At 36.0% G+C, this 25,861-nt stretch overlaps 1 protein-coding gene, 1 long non-coding RNA gene and 1 other non-coding gene across 4 annotated transcripts; 1 reads left to right on the top strand and 2 right to left on the bottom strand.

The window, feature by feature from the left end:
- Positions 1-3,170: 3,170 nt before the first annotated feature.
- LOC137573050 (uncharacterized) lies at positions 3,171-4,309 on the bottom strand. Of its 2 annotated transcripts, none has more exons than XR_011031790.1 (4): positions 4,124-4,309; positions 3,854-4,067; positions 3,492-3,741; positions 3,171-3,439 (listed from the first exon to the last, which is right to left on the bottom strand). It is a non-coding gene; the product is annotated as an uncharacterized lncRNA (long non-coding RNA). The 2 variants fall into 2 exon arrangements; XR_011031789.1 differs by having other exon boundaries at positions 3,492-3,795; positions 4,124-4,300.
- A 3,114-nt stretch (positions 4,310-7,423) lies between these two features.
- On the bottom strand, positions 7,424-10,449 carry LOC137572946 (uncharacterized). The gene is made up of 7 exons (XM_068284801.1): positions 10,335-10,449; positions 10,177-10,276; positions 9,926-10,116; positions 9,666-9,857; positions 8,088-8,136; positions 7,943-7,964; positions 7,424-7,701 (listed from the first exon to the last, which is right to left on the bottom strand). Exons 1-5 carry the CDS (start codon positions 10,383-10,385, stop codon positions 8,098-8,100), a joined length of 573 nt encoding a protein of 190 aa, XP_068140902.1. The 5' UTR covers positions 10,386-10,449; the 3' UTR covers positions 7,424-7,701; positions 7,943-7,964; positions 8,088-8,097.
- Positions 10,450-25,318: 14,869 nt separating this feature from the next.
- On the top strand, positions 25,319-25,390 carry TRNAD-GUC (transfer RNA aspartic acid (anticodon GUC)). Its single transcript has one exon. It is a non-coding gene; the product is annotated as a tRNA-Asp (tRNA).
- Positions 25,391-25,861: the final 471 nt, after the last annotated feature.

The raw sequence follows: 25,861 nt of genomic DNA, 5'->3' as shown, positions 1-25,861 counted from the left end.
CCAACAACATATTTTAATTTATATATGTATATAAGTATGTGCTTAGGCTTAAGTGCGTGATACATGCTTTAACATACTTTGATGTAATCAATATATAATGTGAATTTAACAAATACTTTGAAACTATCCAACAATTTTCAAGTATAAGTATTTGTTATTAATAACCTTTATTGCCAATTTAGTGGTTTAACAAAAAGAAATTGCAACTTTAAAAATAATTATTTCGGGAAATAATCTTCAAAGTATACAAGATGTACTGAAGGCTTTTATTTCATTTGTCATTAGATGATGAAATGAGTTGCTAATAAAAGTTCTAAAGGATTTATAGTAAACAACTCCTAGTGAGATCCGTTCTTTCTTTTTAGAATAATAATTTGTGACTTTTGAGACAACCTAAAGAAAAATGAATTAAGTAATAGTCGCATTAAAACAATTGAAAACTTCTAATAAGGACAGCCTACAATTGACCACTGAGTTGATCCTTTTTATAGGATATCATATGGGTCTACCCTTTACTAAGTAATGATAACTCTTCATTTTCGTACTATTACACTTTTCTTTTCCATTGGTCTACTTACGAGAGTGAAATTTAATTGTGCTGCTCATTAATGGCGCGTCGTCTACCGCTCAGCCAAGAGCAAAGCCGCCGGAAATATGTGATTTCCGGTAATAAATACATATTTGTGTCGTACACATACATATATACTGACAGACACAGATGCAAATATAAATATATATACATATGTATGTATATATATATGTACTTACCAACAAATAATATACATTTCGATAAATGTATGCCATACAGAAAAGAAATCCTTACGGATAATATTTCGTTTTTGTTTCATTTTCTTGCATGAAAGGGAAAAGAGGAACGTGAAAAAATATTTTCCCACGCAAATTTATGAGTTTCAATTTAAATTTATAACTTGATTATCACTTTTTTGGGTTTGGTCTTGGTTGGTTTTTCTCTTTTTGGGGGAGTGGGGCGAATGGTTATATGAATGGGATATGGGAAGGGTTTTCTCTTTACGAGAGCAAACAATCATTTGAGCATAAGACCATAAATCTATATGCCAATAAGATGGGGATTTTCAAAGCAAAAGAATATATACATATATGTATATAGGATGTTCATACATACATACATATATAAAATTCAAGCAAAAAGGGGCAGATATACGGGCCGGACATGAGGCAGCAAAATGTGTACATGGTTTTTCTGAGTCCTCCTCATCTTCTAAAAGGATGGCAGAAATATTCAGAAATATTTTGCTGGCAAATTCCATCATTTCAAGGATTCGGCTAGCTTTAGAAGTTGATTTTGATTAAGGCAATGCATATACAAAGCCATTTTTCCTTTATAATAAGGCCAAGCCAATCAAAGCCAGAAAACAATAAACAACCATGACAATAAATAAATAAGCGAAAAATGTGTTCAGAAGGCTGGGTAAAGTCCATAAGCGTGGGAGGAGTGGGTCGGTGAGTCGAAGGGGCTAGGACCTGAACGGATAATGATGAGCTCCTCCTTCTGTTTCGTTCTCTGCAAATGACAATATGGTAAGGATTCAGGACATGCTACGAACATACATACAAACAAACAGCCGTATGGGGTAGCAAAATTGATTGAGTGGCAGTATTAAATTTAAACCACACTTTCCTCCCCATAACCCCGCGTACTACCAGATGGCAAATGTTCGACTTCCTTTCAATTTAACGGCTACTTAAGTCCATAATGTTAGTTAGAGCTGCCAAGAGCATACTTTGTGCTTTAAACGTTTGGTTGGTGCTCAAGGGATAGAAGATATTTAGACTTTTTTTTTGCATTAAAATACCTCGGATTTAACAATTTCAATTCATTTTGATTTGATTTATCTCAATAACTTCTCTCCTGTAGAAGTTTAGATTCTCTTCTCTTTTTAGAATTTTATTTAGAAATATGACTATGAAACTGTTTTAAAATCGGTACTCAAATTTACAATCCAATCAAAACCATTCTCATTGACTAGAACTGCTGGTAATTTATTTCAATTTAACGCTTATTTTAATCCATCATTTCAAATTATTATCTTCGCTGTCGTTTTGGTAAAGTTTTACCATTGCCAAGTCAGTCGACAGGGCGCTCACTTGGCTACGCATCAAATGGCCATCAATGGGCATTAAAAAATGAAATGATGGCAAGGTGATTTCAAGAGGCGTGTTGAAAAATTTTACTTCAGGTACATAGTTGGCAAAGCTGTTGGGGAGGGGAAGGGTTGGACCATTAAGAGGCTACCACAGGAAAACTGCTGACATTACGTGGATGTGGATGATGTCGGCTACTTGGGAGGCCAGCGAATTAAAAAGTTGCCTTGATAATCCTTTCGCAAAATAGACGGGATTAAGTAAAATGCTGAGCCGGAAATTTATGCAGCCAGGTGTTCGTTGATGGTGGCCATCATCAAGCAGCAGCATCAAGCCAACGGCAGTTCGGTGTAAGAGCACTTAAAATGTGCCACAGTGTTGCAATAATTACCGTTAAATGGTCGCAGTTTAAAACACTTAAGAGAGGGAAGAGACTCAGAGAAAGAAGCTAAAAAAAAAAGGAAAACCCCCCCGTCTCAGCAGGCCGTCCCTTATTATCCTTGCAGCAGCATCATTATTATCTTCATTGCGGCGTCATGGCGCATTTCCAGCGTGTCTCTTATGTCCTGTCCATGTCCTTGCTGATTGCGGTGATTTGTAATTTTAAGCAGCGTATGATTAACTTTTGCGCGTGAACCAAGCATAGTGAACAAACTTTGCTCAATTGTTTATTTGAGTAATGACTGACTTCAAACTCCTGGAATACGATTAAGAGATGACAATTAGTTCAACTACTTAAAGGACCACAAAATTAAAGTACCATTGCGATTCAGTCAGGCAAATGGAAGGACAAGTGGGGCAGACAAAAACTCTATCATAACAATTTGTACTGTTTCTATTTTTTCTGTGTGTATCTTACACGCTTTTGCATTAAAAAGCAAACTGAATTGTGGATGGGTATGGGAATTGGAAGCCAGGATGCTTGGCATTTAGTTTTCCAGACACGTTCGAGCAGCGTAAACAACAAACAAGAGACAGGGTGACATATCAGAAGGGACACAGATACATAAGCAAAATGCTTTCCCATTTTTTTTTTTTTTCATTCCTTTGTTTCATTTTAGTAGTAGTTTTTTTTTTTTTTTACAAGTTTTAGCACGCATCACTTTAATGCAATTAGTTGAATCGGGTCGGAGTCGTAGTTTTTCCTCCTCACTGAAGCTTATTCAGTTTGCCTGCTATAAAAACTCTCAAGCGATATAGACCATAGTGAAAAGTTGAGCAGGCAATTATGAGTAAGGTGATTAGGACCATTGTTCCAAAAGACTGATGAGGTATGGCATGATTCAGCATTGAATATATATATGTTCGATCACGACTGAAAAGAAACGGTTGATTTTCTATGATATATAAACATCCAAGTTTCTTACACATCCAAGCCGCCTAAAAGATAGTAAATAATAGTGAAAATTCCATATATCAGACCAAAGAAAATTGGATAAATGAAATGCAAGATGCGCGATGGTTGAGCCACTATCATATGATCCACTGTGAAGAGCAAAGATGGCATAGCATGTGTCCATAGATTGTAGACAGTTGAAACGTCTCCCCGATCACTGTCTTCGCCTTTCTTAAAATGAATGGCACCCCAGTAGACAATGCCGACTACATAAGCTATAACTAGGTTAATCCAATAGCAAGCCCAATAGCATTTAATAATACATATGCGCTGAACTAGTTTATAAACAATAAACAAGTTCTTTTGTTTTCCTTTAAAATAAATTAGACTCACCCATCCCTTCAGGATGTTTATGATATATGCTTAGGCATATAGCTCCAGTTGTGCTAGTTATGCCACACAACATAAAACCCCAATTGGTCAGATAGATGAACCAGCGTCCTCCATAGAAGTAGAAATAGATACAGGTGGCCACACCCACATTAAAAAATATTGCTAGAATCCATCGATAGATGAGAAAGGTCCAGGAAGTTGGCTTTGTTTGCCACTGAAAGTGAATAGAACTAAACTTTACCATTCTCACTTCAACATTCATTAACCCACTTGTGATCTATGGAAATCCTCGTAGGCATCATGATGCAAACGAAATTTACGTCTATGAAACTCATGCTTTAGTTTATGAGGTTTTTGACGGAACTCAGGTGGGTCATTTGTCTCCGTGTGCATTGATGATTTGGGGAAAACTGTTAGGTTCAAAATATTTCAGATTTTTGAAAAATGTGACTTCATTTGTAAGGCAAACTCTGAGTATTTAAATGTTATGCTTAAACTTTATTATGAGTCTCTATATCCTGTGATGCTCCTTATGCTGGGGTTACCTGCTATCTTATCTTCATCTGGTTGAGCACACTGCCTACCTAGCATAATTAACAGTGTTGCGATTGCCTAGAGTGTGTGGCTGTAAATGTTGTGCGAGTTGTGTGTATGTATGTGTGTTTGGAGGTGGTAAAGGGGTGTATGTGTGGCTCCCCAGTCATCATAAGACTGAACAAGGCTACGTTCGTTCTGTGGCAAATTACGAGATGTGCCTGACATCATTTTTTTTTTTCTTGCCACCAAAAAAATGAAAACCGAGACGCCGCAATGTGTATGTAAGGAGAGGCTAGCGAGGAGGGCGTCGTTTTGAGCCAAGCAGACACTTTTAATTGAGAGACACTTGGCTGAGTTGTAGCGCGCAATTAAAATGCCATTACATGTAAAAACAAAGCTGGCTTTCGGCACAGTGGTTTGAAAAATGGCATTGAAATGTATTTGGGACTATATCAATATCAATTTATTTTGTGTTATCAAAGATTGGCTTTCAAAGGCAAATGACTTTAAGTAATGAGTTCTAAATTCCTTGTAAAATATGAATTTTTTAAAATCTAAAGATAATAATTTTGTATCTCATTACATTTCATATTTTACTTCCCGTTTAATAGTCAATTTTGCATGGTTGCAGCCACTGTGCTGCAGGATCTGAGTAAATTCTGAAGCAAGGATTTGAGTGCCTCGTCAGCCAGACCAGGTGTATGCGTATGCGTGTATGTGCGGATGTGTGGTGGTGTGTGTGCTGTGCAGCTGAAATGGCATCTCCGGGTTCAGCTTGAAGCATTTTTCTTCTAACTTTTTTTTCCACAATCCACAACTATTTTGCTTGTCAGAATTCTCTTGGATGGACTATCTCCTTTAGCTGGCCCCCTGTTGGCCACGTTACCTCGTCAAGATGCGTCGAAAACTCGTTGCAGTTATTTTTGTTGTTACATTTTAGTTTTTGGTTGCAAAAATCACGCATTTTTCACATACGCTGGGCTAAAACCACGCCCATGCCTCCATCTACAGGCATTGGAAATGCAAATTTAGTGTTAAAAGTTCGCTTCGAGTTTTGGCAATCTTGCCAACACAAAACTACCTTGACTTTCAGCATTTTGCCCCCATTTTTCCGGTGTTAGTTTATTTGCCTCTACTTTTCCCCATTCTATTTCGCCTTCATTTTCCATATATTTTTGTTTTTTGTTTTTTGCTGGCATTCCAATTGATTCGCTGATTTGGGCATCAATCAAAGAACATTTTTCGGTTGTAAGTTTTTTGCCTTTCATGTGGTTCGGCATTCGACATGGGGATTTTCGGTTCGTTTTTAGTTGTCTATTGAATTGCTTATTGAATATCAATCCTAAATGTATATATTTTAGTGTGTGTGTTGTTCTTTCTTAGAATTGAGAAAGCAAAAAAGCAAATATCAAAGCGCTGTCAATTATGGGAGGATTCAGTCTAATGATTGAATCTGAAATCAAACAAAACTATTTGCATTCAATTTTGTGTCCAATAGCAAATACATGAAAGGGCTTTAGGTCGCCAATTTTAGATGAATATTGGTTGGCTCAACCTTTTCTTTATTGTTTCCTGTTATGCAGAGAACAAAACAATCTTAACATAGACTTTACTTGACCAACCAATAAAAGAATCAGCACTATTTCCTTCTCATTAGAAAAGGAAGCCAAACGAATTTGTCTGGGATATCAGCAAAATGCTTTGAGGCTTTCATTCTGTTTTCATTTGACTTTACAGGATTTAGTCTATAGTTTATTATTCTTATGCTTTATTTATTGGATTCCACCTCCAATAGAAAAATCTGCTTAAATTTTCGTCAAAAACAAATACTTTATTCATTCAGTTAAAATTTATATAGTTCAATTTTATAGAGGCAAAAACTTGCTACAAACTTTGATTGCTTTTTGCAGACTTTTTAACATAAGTTTAGCACAACTTATTGACATTTTACACTACTTTTAGTCTGTGACATACATTTTCAAATGTTTTTGCTTGTGTATCCGTAACCAATAATGATTTGTGGGGTAAGTTACGACTAGAGTCTAATGTAGAAGCCAACACCCTTTCTCACCTGATCACCCACCCACACCACTTTTTCACTCTAATCATGGGTAGCCAACTCGTTGGCAATTTGCCATCAAGTTGTCCCAAAGAGAGAGAGAGAGAAAAATGTAAAATAGAAAAGTGCGTGCCTTGTTAAGGGTTAAGTGTTTGAAAGTGAGCCACCATGAGGCCATTTTGAATGTTATCGCAATTTACCAACCAAGCCACAACCACACGGCCAACCGCACTCTACTTTACTCTACCTACAACTTCCACGCTACATTTATATATACATATCTACATCTAGCTGTGTTTTTTAAAGTCAAACGAGACACTGCCTCACATGTCATTATCTTAATTTAAGGCAAGGCCCAACCCAACCCAGCTCCCCTTCCAGCCTTGACGTTGACTCCACTGATAGAGCTTCTTTCAAGTCCCATATCTCTTACTTGAATACACAATTATGTGGCACGGTGTGTAGCCACGCTTTCGTTATAAGGGGGAAGAACTGTGAGGAAGGGGCAGAGTGTTGGGTGTGGGGCTCGGGGTATTGGGGGTAAAAATTAAATTTCTCATGCTTAGAGACACGATGTATTCTTGTTGTTGCTCATCATTATACAGTCAGGAGGCACTGGGTCGTGGCAGCTCGTTACTATGCGGCTATATCACGACTTGAGATTTGTTGAGAGTACTTCTAGTTCTTCTACACTTTAACGATGGTTCATCTAACTAAATGAGAAAGTATCTCTTATTAAAAATTCTTGAGGAATTTGCAAATTTTTTTGATTAAACATAACAAGTACGAATTATTTAACTAACTTAACCAATGTGTATTTTATATAGTTGCTATCTTAAATTATTGAATAATTTAAATGAAAAAATAGATGCACATTGATTTGTTTTTTTTTTTTTTTTATATAATAATTTTACTTTATAAATAGTTTTTTTTCTTCTATGAAACATATTATCTATGAAGAGACTGATTAAAGGTTTTCCTCTTTTACCAACAGGTATCTTAAGTAGATTCCTTTTTTGTTTATTATGTACAATAAGAAATAATTTATGTATTTCACTTTTTAGTTTCTTGGCAGTTTTACTTTATAGAGTATTTTTCCGTCGTTTCATCAATTGAGAACTGTTTTTCTTGACTTGTTGTTGTCTTTGTTGTGTTTCGCCATGTTATTAGACTCGTGGGAGTTTCACATGCAATTTGCAATCTTCTTGCCACTCCTCAGCCCCTTTTCTCAGCGCCATCATCATCAGTTTTTCTATATACATATATTTCAAATGAAAACATAAATACATAAACACAAATATGGCAAATGTGTATGTGTGTGTGTGTGTGTGCGCCATAATGAGGCCTGTGTGTCTTGCCTCTTGTGAGTTTTGTTCCATAAAATAGTATCAACATTTTATTGCATTTGAATTTTGAAAAGTATTCGTGCATATATACACATCTGTAGAAATCAGACTGACACACATAAATGTAAATATATATTTGTTACTCACCGGACTGTGATATTATTGCCATCTATCCAATTAGTGAAAGCCAATTCCAAACATAACGCATATTCAAACAGTAGCAAGTTTCATTTTAATTTGCCGACTATTTTGAATTAACTTTCATTTGGCTTATTTTCTTAATGTACCTTACGAAATTTATACTAAAGGATGCCCCAATCGAATTCCACAAAAACGTCTACCTGAAATTTGTATAGAGAGTCTTATTAAGATCGTTGTAAGTCTTAATAATATCTCCTAATATTACAGTATATTATGCCTAAATGAAACTCCACTATGCTCTCTGCCAAAATAGGCAAAAGTAAAAGAGAAAACTTTTTAGCTAGTTTTCCTAACTATTACACTAATGTTTCATACTTTTGGTTTTTAAATTTTGAAATTGTCTATTGTTTCATCTAACCGGAAACTTGTTAGCCCAATCTAGACGTTTAATTATGGCTAAATTTAGATCAACTTAAAATTTAATGCTCCCAAAATTAAGTGCTTTAACTAGATTAATCAAATTGAGCAATATTCATAAAAATGTTATTTTCAGAAACTGTTTCCATTTAAGTAAAGTTGATGTATTATAGAAAAGGCTTTCCCATAAATTTCAGTTCCAAATGCAGACGCAACATAATGGAAATGAGTATAAGAAGACTTATTTAATGTGAAAATGCAAATTCAATTATTACCACAGAAGCCGCAAAAAGCGATTGCAACTTGACAATGTCACTAAAGACTCCTTCTTCTACATGGAGAGTGTGAAATGCCTGCAAACTGAAAATTCAATGCATATTGAAACTGTGCATAAATGCAAATGAATGGGGCGGAGGAGGTGATGAGGTAAGGCAACAAAGCTGACTGCTTGGAAAACACATATACACACACACACAATCAATTATGCAATATGGAAAGTCAAGGCATGTTCGTGAAACGAAAAATTGAAAGGCATTTGCGGCAATATCTCAATAAGCAAAAGCAGTCGGTAGAGGGAGAAGGCGTAGGCATTGCAAACGGACCCGGAGGCTACCTCAATGTCTGCATTGCGACTGAAAGTCACAGCAACAACTATTTTCGTTTATTTTTGGCCCATTTTGTTTTTTTTTTTCTGTATTGACAAACAGAAGGACTGAAGCGACGATTGTTGATTTTCATTGAATATTTTTTGGCCCAGCACATCATCATGGACATCATCATCAGTAGAAGTGGCAGTGGCAGCACCAGAGGCAGCAAGAGAAGAATCAGAAGTAGTAGGACGAGCAGGAGCCATAACTGAAGCCGTTGCCGTTGCCGAGTACTGAGCGTGTCAAAAGTTTATGCCAAAGGCTACAAAACAGTTTTTGTTGGCAACAACAATGCACATTGGCCAACATTTTGCTGACCTCAATATTTGTTCAACTTTTCAGCAACAATTTCGTTATGCGATTTTACTTTTACACATGCCCCACCGTTCACCATACCTCTGCCCCATCGGGTACCTGTCATAAATGTCTGGAGCTTTGGCAGTTTTATGCAGGGAAAGTGATTTTTGGCTCTCTTTGGTATAGTTCACTGAGCTTATTGGTTTGATTTTTGCCAAAGAAAAATAGAAAGTAAGTTTGGGGCAATCAGAAACTAGTGTTGGTAAATTAAATTGAAAGCTCATGGAAATTAAGATGAAGATGTAGTAAAGAATATGGATTAATATGCCAGGAATTGCAAGTTCAAGGATATATTATTCTATGCTTACCAAAGTTTTGTCCAAAAGACGACAGACTAACACAAATTGGCTTACAGGACCCAAGCCAAAGATCACAGAAAGTTGAAGAATCTGCTTCAAACCATTCACCATAAGAAATTCGGCAATCAGCGAGCTGAACAACAAAAGCATGAAAAGATTTGAAACACACAGCAAAGAGGACATAAATAGCAATTTGTAGTTCTAATGAAACAAACAAAAATTTATCACTTTAACTCTTAAATAATCGAAAACAAAATATTTTATCTTACCGCCACCGTTACTGTCAAAATAAATGGCACCATGAGGGCCATGTTATGAAGGAAAATTGTCTCAAAGCACTGCCAAGTTGGAGTTTTCAGCACGGCATTCCAAGTTCTATCAGTGTCTGGCAAGGCTGGTGTCTCATAAACGAAAGGTATATAGTAAAAAGTGTTTACAGGGCCAGGTGAATTTATGGATGCTAAGTAGGAAAATTTATACGTTTATTAAAATTAATAAATATTCCAAGATCCTCTCTCACCCTGCGCCAAATGCTTGAATCTATTAATAATGTAATACAGCAAAAAGGTATTGTGAATGATCAGCAAAATGGCATCTCGGCCAATTGGACTGATTGAGCACTGCAAAATAGAAATAGTTTTTCATTGGACTGCATAATGCATTGTGTTTGGGATTTACCATATGCCTGTAAACTCGATTGACAACTAATTTTAGCTCGTGAACGATCATGTTGTGGCAAAAATTTTGATAATTTCAAATGTAATTAGAAAAAAAATGTGAGTTGATTGAAAAGCCAAAGGCAAGCACTTTGTATGCATGAGATAGTGTTGGGCTGGTAACGATGTCATTGAAATGTTTATATTGTAAAGTCATTTAACTATTATTTAAGTTAATCAATGAATAAGTTGACAAGCAAGTTGGTTTAAATGCATTCTCTAACCGAATTCCATGTCAGTCAGCATAACAATAACTTGACCAATGGGCAATCTTAATTATTATGGACATAATTAAAAGCATCTGGCCGCAGGCTTATGCTTGGCAAATATTATACAATTACCAATTATCGGATTGTTGCATTGACCTATGAATTCTCTCGCTCTTCCTCACTCAAACAGTCAGCATCGGCAGCAATGGTAGAAGAATCATCGTTTGCATGCAAGAAAATAAGGGCAAATAATTTCATTTAATTAAATTTGCCAACATGTACAAATAATGTAAAACATTTCTCAACATTTAAGTGCCGTGGCAAATTGACTGTCAGTCAGGCGATGCGGCCACAAAACACAGCAACAACAACAGCAACAGAAGTAGTAGCAGCAATTTGAACTACATGCAAGGACAACAACAAGGACAATAGGCAACAGATAACAGACAACTGCCAGTTGCAGTTTGCAGATGAAGTTCCCTTTCACCCTCTTCCGTTGAATATATTCGCATATTGTGTAAACAATAAACATTGTTAATTAATTTACTTCAACTCGAACGGCGGCTGCATTTTGCTTACTGAGGCGATAAGGATGACTTTAAGCTGCTCTGCACACACACACACACACACACACACACATACATACACACGCACCCACACAAGGATACAGACCACTTTCATAAAAGGACTAAAGTGCATAAAGTAAAATGGAAATTGCAACAGCAGAAAATCTAGCTCAACCTCTGCTTTGGCATTAGGTGAAAGATTAATTAAAGAACCTAAGGGAAAGTTCGCAACTTTCCTCAGACAACATAATGGAATATCAAAAAGGAATTTTGCATTTGAAAATTCAAAAGAGAACTACATACATATATACAAAAAGAGAATAGCTGAAATAACAATTAATGGTAATGCCCAACAGTACCTTCATTTGGAAGGGAAGAAAAGCTGTTAGTTGGATCAAAAGCTGTTATCTAATATTATATAATATCTTTTTATACCATACACCCATAGGGTGAAATGGTATATTAAAGTCGCCAAAATGTATGTAACAGGCAGAAGGAAGCTTCTCCGACCCTATAAAGTATATATATTCTTGATCAGGATGAATAGCCGAGTCGATCTAGCCATGTCCGTCTGTCCGTCCGTCCGTCCGTCCGTCCGTCCGTATGAACACGCAGATCTCGGAGACTATAAGAGCTAGAGCCACCAAATTTGGTATGTATACTCGTGTAGTATGCACATGTTCAGAGTTAATTGGAATTACGGCCACGCCCCCTTACGCCCCCAGGAATCACATAAAACTGTTTTTCTTAAAAAGTATAACAGCCAGACACATCAAATTTGGTTTATATACTCGTTTAGTTGGCGCGCAGAAACTAATTGTTTAAACTTTTTGCCACGCCCCCTTCCGCCCCCGGAATTTACATAAAACTGATTTTCTTAAAAACTATGACAGCTACCGACATCAAATTTGGTATGCAGACTAGTTTAATAGACGCGCAGAAACTGGCTATTTAAAAATTTTGCCACGCCCACTTCCGCCCCCGCAAATCAAACAAAACTGATTTTATCAAAAACAAACAAAGCTAAAGTCACCAAATTTAGTATGTATACTGGCTTAGTATTCGCGCAGAGTATATATATTTTCATATTTTGCCACGCCCACTTCCGCCTCCATAATTAAGAAAAAACCGATTTTCTCCTGTAGTTTTTTGACTATCGCATTCAAATTCGGCAGACTAATTAATCTTATCTATTTCTACAAAACTACCAACTACCATTTTATTGAAATCGGACTAGAAACATGCAAAATATGCGTATGAACGTATTTTACTACGCGGTCCACAAGGCCAGAATTGGCCGTTGGCTAGTAGCGGCGCTAGAGTGCTCGTGTGTTCGTAGAGTGAGCGAGATAGCACATACTATGAAACATGTAAAAACAATTTAATAGACATACATATGTACATTTGGTTTTCGAAATTTAAAAAAATTTGTTTCACCTGGTGTATGGTATACCCGAGTCGACGAGTCGACTTACTTGCTTCATTATTCCTTATTCTTGCTATCCTATTTTCAGTCTATCTTCTTTTTTCTTAGTTTTAAAAAAAATTTATACTCAAACCAGATGACTAGCTAATGTTGAAGTAAAGTAGCTTGTTGACATTTAATCTTTATTAACAATGCACGGCTTTAAACATTTTAACTACATACATATACATTTTTATCTCACAGTTTAGAAGTATACAAAATATTAAAATTTTTGTTGAATCATTGTAAATACTGTCCGCTTAAAGTGAATGTTTTTCATCAATTATACACATTGAAATTATTTCAGCCCCATCTACATATATAATCTTTCTTACCTTGAGAAGCTACAAGAAACCATGAAAAACATTCATGATATTTTCTATATGTATTCAGAACTATTGGTACTCGTCAAATCCGTCGATAAGTCTCTTGCTCGATGAATTTTTGGTCCATTTGATCAGCTCATAATGCATCCACGTTGTTGATATCATTGTAAATAATGTCTGTGATTAAACATGATGTATGTAATCCTTTTGGTAGTGCCGCCAACTTTCATCCGCTTTTTTCTGCATGCTCTTTTAACTTTAATTAAGCATTAATCATCGCATCAGCGTCGAGAGTGGCAGCAACAGAAGCAGCAGCAAGGACGAGTGCATTAATTAACGTACTGACCGTAAAAGGATTCGTGTTATTAATTGAATGCTTGTCCGTCTCTCACACTCTGGCAATATCTTCTTTTTATTCAGCACTTTTCCCACACAACTGTCACGTACGACACGGATCTCGGTGTACACACCCACAAACACATACACACGATTCGCTCAAAAGGAAATTGAGCTTGAATTGATTTTGCACACACACAAAGAGACCCACTCACATGGGCCTATTGAAGCCGGCGGCTGCCTACCTTGGCCTAATATGTGTCATTTGGCCGGCAGTTATCTTTTTCGGCCAAATTCACAAAGGGGCTGTAATGTTCTTTTTTTCACATTTCCTTTTTGTTCTTTTTTTTGGCTGAAACAAAAACGAATCGAACTCTGGGCGCCAATTTCCTTTTCTTGTTACCTAAGTGAAATTTTATTTGCCATTTGTTCATTATAGAACACACACACGCATATAAGTTTATTGAATACCACTTAATATATATAATACAATATTTCATTTTTATACCCTTACATTAAAACTCAGTACTTGAGAATGTAGAAAGCGTTTTGTTAACTACGTTAAATAATCCGTAGTCGAATTGTTTATATAAATAAGAATTTATAATATTATCCTTATGTTAACGTAAGGATTGGTTGCTCCCCTTTGAAGCCTCAAACATTCTAGCCACTGTGGTTCAAGAATATAGCTGCTAATGACTCGTTTTCCCATAAAATTATCAAAACTATACCCTTCCTAGAGTACAATCCCAATCCACAACATAATGGACTACAAACTTGTAGTGAGTCATCTAAAACGAATAGTCAAAAAACTCTATTATAGAGAGTAATAGGGGATATGAGTGTCGACTTGTCAATAGTTGTCTCTTATGGACCTTTGATTTCTATTCGATTATGCTTTTAGTTTAACTTTCAAGTTTGCTTATGGCTACACACCACATTTTGTGGCCACTTTATGAAAGCTATATACATACTTATTTATGTATAAATCTATTAATATCTACCATAAAGTTTTGATCACATTTGGTGAGAATAATTTTAAGTGCAAATAAAATAATTCCATTATTTAGTAAGAAGGTTCGTTCGATGTTGTAGTTATTGGAATACTCCCAAAAGAAGAACTATTTCTCAAAGCTGCCCTCCATAAAATATAATCCCACACATAGTCAGAAACAAAGTAAAATATTTTAATCGATAACCGTTGGGCGATGCCGATGAGAAAACTTTGCGCCAATATTTCTTTGGGTTTCTTTATTATTACAATAAAAACATTTTACATATTTTTAAGTAGATGCAAAATAAAACATTGCGCATTCTGGTATAGAATATTAAAATTCCTCAGTTACATAAACTGCGTAATGGAAATGCCATTTCCGCTTGGAACTGTGAGTTATCCCACATAAGGATTAATCGTGATTCAGTTGGAAATGTTTCAACGAAACGACAGCAACAAGTCCCAAATGTAGTCCCTTTTTTGACATTCATTTCATTTTCATTCAGAGAAGAGTGCCAACAAAAAAGAACCGTGAAAGCCTAGACTCAAACTCATTTACACGTTTATGTTGAAAACGTCAGCTTTTTGAGTAATTTATGCATACAACGGCATTTAAATGCGTTTTCTGCTTTTTCTGTTGGCGTTTGCTCCTTTATTTTTTCTGCGGTCCATCAAAGTCACAGGGTTCACTTTCATTTTTCACACCGAAATTGTCCCTTTCGTTTTGTGACAGAAAAGAAAAACAAGAAGAAGAAGAGCAGAAGCAAATGAGAAAAGAGAAATGAGCTGTAATGGGTGCCAAAAGCCAGACATTTGGATGCGACTTTGGGGAATTGTTTAGAAAATTGACAAATTATGGTCGTAAGTGGTACGATTAGGTCTGTCCTCTCTCCCTTTTGGTTTCTTATTTTTTTTTTTTTTTTTTACTTTTCTTTTGGTTGTCCCAAGGTTATCGCCTTTTCACTTGGGATAGAAATGAGGTCTCATAACCACGATATATATTTATAGATACTTAGGCCACATAGTCGAATGTGTTGTTATATGCCATGCCGCTGCGTATTATTAATAATTCAATTTAGCTGTCTCATAGCCAGGCGCGTCGGGTCAGAGACCCAAAACGCAACCGTTCGCATTACCGTTTCAATTTCCCCTTATTCTCATATATAGCCCAAGCTCAACCTCATTATATATTCATGCAAGTTAAGTGCGAAAGCTCATATAGTGGAATAATAAATTGAAATTACTACACCACTCCGAACAACTGCATAAACAGTAGCACATTTTCCGCATCCCCTACCACGGAGTCTCGACCTCCCTCCTACCCACACACCCACAGATACAATTGTATCTGTAAACATTTATCAAATGCAGCACTTCACGCCATGTCAGCTCAGGATCCACAATAAATTTGTATGGCATCGATTTACACAGTAAATGAAATTATGAATCCTTTTCAAAATGGAATATCAATCACATAAAATAATTATCAATTATTAAAAATCTCACCAGCTAACTCAAAACTTATTGTGGAAATTATCTAGCCGAAGCATGGCTAAAACTTTAATGACGTAAATTTCGGAATTTCAATTTGACTACCAAACTGAAAATTAATATTTACAGAAATTGAAATTGAAACATTTGATGTTTCTTCGCCAAAGTACAGCAATAAGAAAACAAATGGGTTAGTTACATTGCACTTTGCCATTAGCCATTTGCAATTTCATTCAAATTCCCAGAAAAACTAAAAAACATATCTTTGTAAACAATAATCAATTATAACTGATATGATGAGGTTACATAAATCTATTTCAATTCTCAATTTCATTCACATGAAATATTTATCTTAACATCTGTTTAGAATCACAACAAACTTTTAAGTATATTAAAATTTTTGAAGAACAACTCCCTCTTTAGTTAGTTATACATATGTTAATTATCTGATGAAAATCATGGGAATTAGTTGACTAAGTTGTCTATCCTTAGCCAGTGACACAGGGACACAAACAATAATAGGTATGCATTGGCCCAATTGGGTAAATTTCCTATTCCATCATAGTCTATGCTTGTGTACATTGTTCACCATTAATTGCGACAAATTTTGTTTGTCTAGCTGTAGACAAAGAGGGAGATAGACAGAGAGTCACAGAGAGAGCGAGAGAGACAGATGTAGAGAAACGAAGCGAGTGGCCAAAAGCCGCAGAGTTGTGTCATGCCCCAAAGTCACTTAATCAGTGAGAAGAAAATGAAGCCAGAACCCAAAACTGAAGCCTGACTCTGAGCCTCATGAACATGTTGAGCAAATTGTGGACTGAGCAAAAGAGATAGACTACAGGAGAGTGAAAGAGATGAACTCAGTTAGACCTCTGCATGCGACAGGGCAACTGCAACAAAAGCCCATAATTAATATCACTTTGCAGTTGCAAACTGCCATACGACAGCCTCAGCCAAGAATGATACGAGCAGTGGAGGTGTCCGAGTTGTGGGGTGAGTATAAAGGATATAAGTTAAGTTCCGTTTCCAAGACCCGAAAGGAGCATTACGAACTGTTTATTTAATTGTTGAGGATGTCGCCAACACATGTGCTTTCTCTTCGTCCACACCACACACTTACGAGAGCTGACAATAGAAATTAGTTTGCATTTGGATTCTCTAAAGAGAAACTCTACTAAAGAGCTCAACACTGATAAGAAGAAAAGGAGAAAAAAATTAGTTCCTCAAGATATGATTGGTCTGTGCATATTTTCGATATGTATTATTTATCCTTGTACATACACAGACATATAAAGTTATTTTAAACTTATTTGAAATTCTCTTAGCTGCATGTTATGCTCTTTCCGCTCCGTTTGTCTTATAAATCAAATAATTATTCAGTTGTTAGAATTAGTCATGAGTCCTGTGTATATGTATAATAGGTTCATATATGTATCTCTAGGTATGTATATGCATTTTGGCAAAAATATTCATTTTGATATTATTATGGCCATGCATTAATTCTGATTTATTGTCCATATGTCCTCCTGCTGTGCATGGTATCAGCTCTCCTTTAACTCTGCCTCCTTTTTGCATTTTGTAGGCATTATACACGCCCCATTTGTGGCCTTTGCATGCAAACTTGAAATTCATCTTTAGCATAAATGGCAGCAGTCCCACCAGCAAATACATTCTTTAGCCCAGAGATGAAAGCATTTGGTTGGGGGTGGAAGGAAAGAGGCGACTAGGAACTCCAATTATATGGCATATAAATAGGATTATACGGGTATCTTGCCGGGCCTGGCAGGAGATTTGTTGAGCTATTTGATTGTCTTTTGCTGACAGATGACATAAAATATTAGAGTCATACCGGTAACTCGGCCATATGTGAGAGACTCAGGCGGAGGTCGAGTGGACAGCTTATCAAACCCAAAACCGCGGGGGGCTGTCTGATATTTCTAAATTTTACATAATAAATGAATAGTTAAATAGTTGAATCAAAACAAGTGGCAATACAATTGGATTAATATTACAAATATCTCAATGGTAAATGCACAGCACGAATAACGAAAGGCAAATGTCGATGAAGATTACATAACAGATTTAACCTATTGAGTGTTGGCTTAACATTTTTTCCCTAAACCGTCAAATAATATTTTTTTTCATTCAATCAATTTTTTCTCTTCTGATTAAGAAATCCAGCATGTTTTAAATATCAGACATATGAAATAGTTAAGGGAAGAGAAGGAGAATGTCAAGTGATTATCATTAGCCGTCAGAGAAGCTGCCATTTAGCACGTACGACAAACAGATAGAGGGAGCAACAACAATAGAAGTGGCAGCCAACGAAACTGGCAGCGTGGCAGCTGCAACAATGTTTGAGTAATTGTTTGCTATTGCTGCTGCAACTGCAGCATCAGCAGTTGCAGAGCCAAAATTTGCATACACACGTTGTTGAATAGGGTGCAACAACTGCTGTTGCATTTGCTGTAGTTGTAGCTGCTGCTGCTCTTGCTGCTGTAGTAATTGCAACAAACAATTAGCGTCACTTGGATTTATGTTTACGAGCGCAACGCTTGCCTCAACATTCTGAATCACCGCTAGTTGCTTTCAGTCCCTCTTAACGAGAAAAAAGTTGATCAATTATGGCTTAATTATATGGATTTCTTTACCCCACACACACTCTCCGTTCACCTGCTTCGCATTCGTTCGTTGATTTATGTATGCCTTTGGCAAATTTTGTACTCTAATAACAGCTTCTAGGCATTTGGTTTTGGCTTTGCCTTGGGCTTCGGGATGCCTCTGGCATGTAATGAATGTTGTTGCAGCATGTAAATGACGGCATTACAAGGTCGAAGGAGTGGTCGACCTGTCAGCTAGACAAACACTTTAACATTGCGCCGCCATCGCCGCTGCCGTCTCTGCCGGCGTTAACGGAAGCCGCCGCTTCCGAGGCAACATCCCAAATTCCACTTCTCTAGCATTCTCTTCATTTCCCTTACCCCCAAAAACTGACAAAAGACAAGTTGCTAAAAAAAAAACACGAAAATTAAAAACTCTTTAACAGAAACCTTAAATTTTTAAACTTAAATGCAATCGTTTGCTAGCAGATATTTTATAAAGAGTCAAAAATCAGGTCTTCGATCTTGATTGATCAGAATCGTTAAAATAAATTTTGCTCTATGTCTAGAGTTAGAGATCGATTTGGTAGTATGTAATTCATTCTCCAATGTACTGATAATGTACTGAAAGAGAACAGAATTTTATACTTAATCTTAGGTATAGTTTAATAATGGATATTAAGAAACATAAATATATGAATACAATACTTACCTTTTCCTCTGAATAATTTAAAACAATTGAGCCAAACTAAATAGGTAAAGTGACCGCCAACGCTTGTTAAAAAGAGCACAAAGATATGGGAAACAGAAAACCAGATTGTATAGGAATAAAACTTAAACGCCGCCGCCGTCGCCGCCGGATATGCACACATCCTGTATTTTGGATTGGGAATATAAATTATGTGAAATCATTTTTTTGTATTTTTACTCGAATAAGAGTGAAAACAAAAAGAAATCACGAAAGAAACTTATTTTACGCAAAGGTTTATTAAAATTTCAAGCCGCGGGGCAACATATAAGAGGAACACATATGTATGTATGCACATATGTATGTCTGTGTGTGTATGTGTGTGCGTGCCTGAATGAATCCGTTTTGTGTGTTTGTGTGTGTGTGTTGAGGAGGTTTTCTATTATCTGGGAAAATGTTATGATTTATTATGTGCGGGTTCAAGTTTATGGTGTGGCCATAAATTGTGACCCTTTGCCAGCAGTTAAGTCAATTAATTGGCTTTAGATTTATTAGGTTTTTTTTCCTTCTCTTTTTGTTGTTCTTGTTGTTGCAGCATTTAAAGCAAACACCCAACCCAAACGTCCCAACTATCCAGCGACCCGCACCCTGCGTTGTGATTTATTGTGCTTAGAATAATATCACTAACCATAGAACACATAGATGGGACAAACTCATGTTTTTTTGATTGCAAACGCTAGCCTAGTCATGGAACCCCAGAGAACTTCGGGAAAACCCGAACGCTCGTACTCTCAATGAGAGCGTAAAATGGGGAGAGGGCCAAGCAGCTACGAAAATAATTTAGTGTAGCACAGACTACAGAACAACGAGGGCAGGCCTATGTATGAGTACGAGTTGGGATTCGAACCAGGGACATTCCGATCGCCAAGCGAGCACTTTATCGGCACAGCCACCGGGATACATACGAAGCTGATGCCAATATTTCTTGACATTCTTTCGACAGGGGCATAACCTATTCGCATTGTCGCTGTTTTGTCGAAAATTAAAAATTTTGGTCGAGCGAGCTATTGAAATGCGATGTTGTACAACTTCACGTCACACACACACTACGAAGCCCGAGCATGTACCGACGAGTGTACACATACATTGACAGAACGAAATCACAAGCGACATAGGCCTGCCCTCGTTGTTCTGTAGTCTGTGCTACACTAAATTATTTTCGTAGCTGCTTGGCCCTCTCCCCATTTTACGCTCTCATTGAGAGTACGAGCGTTCGGGTTTTCCCGAAGTTCTCTGGGGTTCCATGACTAGGCTAGCGTTTGCAATCAAAAAAACATGAGTTTGTCCCATCTATGTGTTCTATGGTTAGTGATAATATCATATCAAAACTTGGCTCACATATGTATACTATACACACACATGTGCAAGGAATGACAGTACTGCCTCTATCTATACATACTCTATTATGAAAGTGTACTTCTTATATTCTTAGTTTTTTGTAAAAACTGATTATTTCCATAAGTTATTCATTTTATTTTGTTTATCACCATGATTATTTGATCAATTTTCAAACACAAAAAAATTAATGATAATTTCCTGGTTAATCTGAATAATCCAATAAAAATAACAAATTCTATTATTTGGGATCTTTATTTAAATGTCTTCTAGCAGGTGAGTTTAATATTTAAAACTCCTATATCACTTCTATACTAACCTTGCTAGAGTATGACCACTTCGTCGAATGGCCAAGTGGTCGCCTTGCTCGACTCATTCTTATTTTATTTATCTATTCTTTTTTTGGGTGTTTTTGGGTTGTTAGTGGGTGTGGCATTTGCATATAAATAGATATGTCAGTTTAAATATGACACACACTAGCTTTTGCTTTCACTTGCGTATTCACTTTCTTTGTTATCGCCTCGAGGTGCGGGAACGAAATATTTTCCATTTCCTTTGCGTGTTTTACAAAATAAAATTTTCAAGTTCTTTAGTTGAACATTTTTACATTAAATTAGTTTTAGTGTCAAATGTGACACATGATATGATGAAAATGAGGCACTAGTTAAATTATTAACTAGGTCAAAAGTGGAATATGTAACAATGAGAGATGACACTTAAAGTACCCATTACATACATACATACGTACATACATACACACATACATACATACACATACATATAGTAGAAACTGTATTTGCAAAAGTACATAATGTGATTGTGATTGGCCTTGCATTTGAAGCCTAAGGTATTTGGTCAGCTAGCAGTATCCTTCAGATGCAATGTCCATCATTTCAATAATATTCCTGTCAGTCAAATTGATTTGGCATTGCAACTCGCCAGCTAGTTAACAGTAATATGAGTATGGCTATCAGAATATGCTGTTATTATAAAGTGTAACAGAAATTGTTGAAAATTGTTTATCAATGATGATATTATTATTACTTCTCATTCCACTCGGCCCTTTCACTCTTTGACACATCAAAGGTAACGAGCAAATTGTTTCTCAGTGTAGCAGCACTGGAAACATTCATCGAAGTTAATTTTATCTATGTTGATTGGTAATTTTTTGAATCTATTTTTTTTTTTCTCATTTGTTTTTGAACCAGCATGAATGGAAAAACCGAATGGAAACCAAAATATTTGATGTCACTTAAATTAGTTAATTTTGCGCATAAATGCATAAATAAATGTACAACTGCGGTTATGCATAGCCATTCGTATTCGGTTTCCTCTTGCCATCTACTCATCTCCTCTCTTCCTGACTCCCTTGCCAATCTATTATGCCTACTCACAATTATAATTATTCCGTTTTGGCATATTTAATTTGTTTGTCCTCAGCCCAGTGAACCGGTTGTATTCGTTCGCTGGACTCATTTAGTATGTGGCAATATTTCTAATTAAAGGTTGCAAACAAAATCAAAACAACAGCCGCAGCCTGTTACGCAGCTGGACATTGGAGTGTATATGTGTGTGTGGGATGTGCGTGCGCTGTTAAGTATGCTATAATTTATGCATCGCTGCTAAATGTTGCTGAGGTTTTACTCCAGGTAGCGTTGATTTTGTGCAATTGCCGTGCGGCTGGTCATGTGGCCAGTGTCAACTATTTGGCATTTTAAATTGCATATTCCATGCGCGCATAATTGAAGCTATTGATTTTAGTTTGGGATGCAACACAGACTTATACACACACACACTCTCCCTGAATGAGTGTGACAGTTATTATTGTTTGGTTTCAGCTGGCAACTTCCAAATTGAGATGCATAATGAGGCGAAATGAGCGAGAGACCTTAATATTTCAACAGAACTTTTATGTACAATGATATATCCCTACATATTTATGAGACAACATGTTTTCATTACCATTCTTCCTGCATTTCCTTTTCACTTCATCTTTTAGCCCTCAAATTGTAATTAGAATCGATTACAAAACCGAATTCTATGAACTTTCAAACTAAAAATGGCCAAGAGTTTGGCATTCAATTGAATGAATGGCGGAACTGTCTGAAAGACTGCCTGGTAGAAGAAAATCTACCCCTAAACCCGGAAAATATTTTCAGTTTTCTCTGCGTTCCAACTTTGGTTTTTTGGAGTCGGCAAAACTCCAAATGCAAATTTGCCCTTCCCCTGGGCAACACACTCCAAAGTCAATGCCAAGCGACTCTAATGAAATTGCAGCGGCTGGCTGAACAGCTTAGGTTAAGGATTTAAGCCCCCCAGCCCCAAGCCTTTGTTATTATTGTTGTCTTTTGGTTGCTTTTGTTGATGTTGTTGTTGCTATAGCTGTTGCTTTTCTTTTTTTATCCGATTTCATGGCATAGAAAACATCTCGTTCTGTCTACGAATAGAGTAACAGAGGGCGCAGCATTCTATAGAAAATCCGATTCCTTTTTTTTTTGGTAGAAAAATTGCATCTACAAAATGTTGATGGACCACAGACGTGACTTATAGAATATTTTATAGAATAGCTAAAACATTACTGTGGTAGTCTGATATTCAGAGCATTGTAATTTGCTTAAAATATTATACAAGTAGTTTCGGAAAAGTAAATTTTTTAAGGCTAATTCTAGTATATGGGGCGTATATATAATATTTCAGCTTCAGAATATTGCAAAATTTAAATTAAAATTCTTAGCAATTTTTGGAAGAAATACAAGCAAAATACTTTTTACGGAACCTTAGCTCAACTTCCATCAGTCCATTACACGGTATTCGTGTAAGTTCCCTTTCTCTTCTTTCTCTTTCGTCTGATTTTCTCGTTTTTTGTCCTTTATATTCTTTTACGTTCACTCTAGCGCCGTGAGCATCGCATCTTGCTTTATTTACCCGGCATGCATTACCTTTCTCCAACTTATCGACATAATTATCTTAAAAAATATGAAATTATATATCGCACATAAAAAAAAGCACACAGAAAGAAAACAAGAAACCAAAAAAAATAAAACAGGTAAAACCAAGGTGAGCATAAAAGTTGTAAGAAATAAACCTTCATACACTGAACTGTCAATACCCTTGTGGAATATATACAAGGGAACTTTAAATATACTAAAGCAACTCTGTGCTAATATGGGTTCGCTTCAAAGAAAAATAGAAAGTAAGATATTATATTCATACATGACTTTTTTAAGTAATATATTTCTGTGATTAGATATCTATGTACTATATTGAGTAGTGAATGGTTAATTGGAGTTAAAACTTATGAATAATGAATATTTTCCAACTTGACTTTGTTCTTAATGCTTATTCAGGATTAATAAGGTTATCTTTTCTAAAGCACCTTCGACTCAATATCTGCTCCGAATGTAAGTAGTTTGACTTGGTAAGGGTATTAAAAAAAGTGAGACAAAGTTAAAGGCAAAGTGGCTGCTGATGCTGATGCTGCTGCTGGTTCGCCCTTTGATTATGCGGCTGTGATAGCATTGAGCTTCTTTTTTTTTTTTGTTGTAGCAAACTTGGGGCAACTTGTGGGCGGAACACTTCTCATTAGAATGCTCTACAGCAGAACAGAGATTTGACATGGCGAACGCCTAAATACAGGTAACTTTATTTTTTCCCTCTTTATTTATTTTTTTCTGTGTTTTTTTGTATTTTTGTTGTTTTGGGAGGGTTTTTCTTTTTTTTTTATTATTTTACATTTCTTCTTCTGTGTTTCCACTCCTTGTTGCTGTTGTTGCAGGTGTTTTTTTGCGTGTGTGTGAGTGAAGTCACTTCGTATACTTCACCTTAACACGCAGTCACGCATTTGTTGCTGCTGTTGTTGTTGTTGTTACAGCTGCGCATTTTTAAACAAGATTAAAGCGCTCACGTCGTCGGGTCTTAACCAAAAGTGGGCGGCGAGTGTGCCAGATAGGGATATGGAGGGGGCGGGATAGAATGGATATAAAGTAAGTGGAGTATGGAGGGTGTTGGCGAATTGCTGTTGGCAATTTGTTGACTTGACTGCAAATGTGTCGCATCTTAATGCGCCATTATTAAATATGCCACAAACAAATGGAGAACAGACAACCAAATCTATGTGAAATTCCAGGAATCGCTTTATCATATACCCTTGGGAAAACGTAACTCCCATTTCTAGGTGAAATCTGAAAAGTGTTTTTCTTTTCATGATTCGTTTTGTGATTCATGTTTTAGCCAACTCTTCTCACACAGATTGTTTGGGTCAGAGTTCGAAAAGGTGTTTAAGGCAATAAGCTTAAAATGTTTGTAAAAGGTTTATATATTTCTTATTGGCTTTTGGTATTAGTATCTTTTAACTGTCATATATGCTCCAATTTTTATCCAAGTATGGTTATTCCAACCGAAATGGATCTTTAAGCTATATACGTACGTAGAAAAGAATGTTTTATTATGATTAAAATCCAACAGCACGGCAATGAACTTATTTCAAATTAACAAAATAGTGAATTTAATTTATTTAAAATTTATTAATCAATTTCTAAATTTAATGTTCGATTGATTTTGTTTTCATTATAATTCTTATTAACTCAATAGTTATCTAACGATTAACATAGTATTTAATACTCTTTTCTATTGCTCAATACTTTGCAAAATATTAAATCAATGGGACTAAAACCACAGATAAACAAAATGTTAACCATAAGAACCAAGTTCAAAGAAATTTCCTAAGAGTATATACATATTTATATATAGTTGGTTAATTTATAAAATTTAATAAATTGGAATGAAATTGATTAAAATTAGAATTTAAATACTGATAAGAAACAAAACAGCTCCTATGTTTTTTCTTAGCTATCTTTTTTCAGACATGTTTACAACGTCCTCGATAGTATAGTGGTTAGTATCCCCGCCTGTCACGCGGGAGACCGGGGTTCAATTCCCCGTCGGGGAGAACGGAGTTATTTTTTTATATTTTTTTATTTAATTAAAAATGTTAATTCTAAGCATTAAATTTTAAGCCCAATACTCGTTTGTACAAAAATTATAGGTCTCTTTTCAAGAAAAAAGCTTGCTGAACATCTAAACCATATCAAAATACCAAATCAGAGATAGCGAATAATTGGTGACCTAACTAGCCTAACTAGCTTTGTTCATACTGCAATTTTTTTCAATATTTAAATTGCATTTAAGCACGTCCCAATCCAAAATGGGTTTTAAATAATTGAGGGGAATATGAAGAACTAAACGGGGAGTAAAATATAAAGATAAAGAAATAAAGAGCATAATTGTTAAGTGCATAGAAAAGTCGGTGCATTTGACATTCGAAACATATTTCATTAGTTTCACCCAATTTAGTTTGTTTATTTTTTTTTTCCTTCGTTTCTTTCTTGTATTCAATTTGAAATTTTGCAGTATACATCGA

This window comes from Drosophila tropicalis, unplaced genomic scaffold, assembly GCF_018151085.1.
Source record: "Drosophila tropicalis isolate 14030-0801.00 unplaced genomic scaffold, ASM1815108v1 contig_393, whole genome shotgun sequence".
In the NCBI taxonomy this organism is placed as follows: Eukaryota; Metazoa; Arthropoda; class Insecta; order Diptera; family Drosophilidae; genus Drosophila; species Drosophila tropicalis.
This window is presented reverse-complemented; position numbering and strand designations above follow the sequence as displayed.